The sequence below is a fragment of the Papaver somniferum genome, chromosome 9 (assembly GCF_003573695.1).
Source record: "Papaver somniferum cultivar HN1 chromosome 9, ASM357369v1, whole genome shotgun sequence".
Lineage (NCBI taxonomy): Eukaryota > Viridiplantae > Streptophyta > Magnoliopsida > Ranunculales > Papaveraceae > Papaver > Papaver somniferum.
In genome coordinates this window covers 146,751,063-146,752,098 of record NC_039366.1, presented here as the reverse complement: position 1 = coordinate 146,752,098, position 1,036 = coordinate 146,751,063, and the positions used below count along the sequence as shown (strand labels likewise).

Sequence of the window (1,036 nt, the reverse complement as noted above, 5' to 3'; positions counted from 1 at the left end):
ACAATGAAGGTGACTGGATTACTGGATACAAGAAATCTTCCATATGGCCTGGAGTTAAATGGGTGATGAATGATCTTAATGAAGGAAATAGATGGCTGGTGGGGAATGGAAGAAATATCTCAGCTTTTAAAACTTCATCTTCAGTTTTTTTTGACTTTGACTCTCAAGTCTCCAAAGACCCAAATGCTCTTATAGAACAACATCAAAATGATCCATTTATATAACAACACAAGGAATTAAAAGTAAGTGATCTGATTGTAAATGGAGAATGACATATATCTGATGAAATGCTGCAATATATTGAGCTAAATGACTTACCGTCTATTGGGTCTGGGAATGATAAAAGAATATGGGCAGCTGACTTAACTGGAAAGTTCACAGTTGCTAATGTTGTACAACAGATAAGAGAGAAATACCAGCAGGTCAATTGGGCTAAATATGTATGGAGCCCTTATATCCATCCATACACATCATGTAATGTGTGGAAAATGCTCAGAGGAGCATGTGCAACTGAAGAAAATATCAGGAAAAAGGGTTTCAATACAGTCTCCAAGTGCTACTTATGTGGTAATGGACAAGACAACATGGAGCACATCCTATGGGAGTGTTCATTCAGTCTGGAGATTTGGAACTTGCTTGTAGGTATGTTCAGTCTCAATACTCCCACCAAATTTGATGAAGTTATTACATGTGTTAAAAAACATAGTCCTGCCATAAGACATATATGGTATATCAGTGCTTTTTCTATGATGGCGGAGTTATGGATGACAAGAAACTTGAGAATTGATTAAGATTTTTGATTGTAGTAAACAGGATTCGTTTCAGACTTGTGAAGGAAATGGAATTTTAGATTTAATAAAATTATATATACAAAAATATTAACAATGGGTGCGAGAGGTAACCAAGACACTAGATTCCACTATTTTGCAAAATTGAATGATAAATATTTCAAAACTCTATTCAATTCTTAAGTCCTCTTTTATCTTTAATTCACTATCAATCATACAGATTCTCAAACATTATTTGTAAACCTTAA

General features: G+C 34.3%; 1 protein-coding gene across 1 annotated transcript; it reads left to right on the top strand.

Annotated features, from left to right (window-relative positions):
• Positions 1 to 287: 287 nt before the first annotated feature.
• LOC113312681 lies at positions 288 to 791 on the top strand. Its single transcript, XM_026561418.1, has one exon. It carries the CDS (start codon positions 288 to 290, stop codon positions 789 to 791), a length of 504 nt encoding a protein of 167 aa, XP_026417203.1.
• The last annotated feature ends 245 nt before the right edge of the window (positions 792 to 1,036 follow it).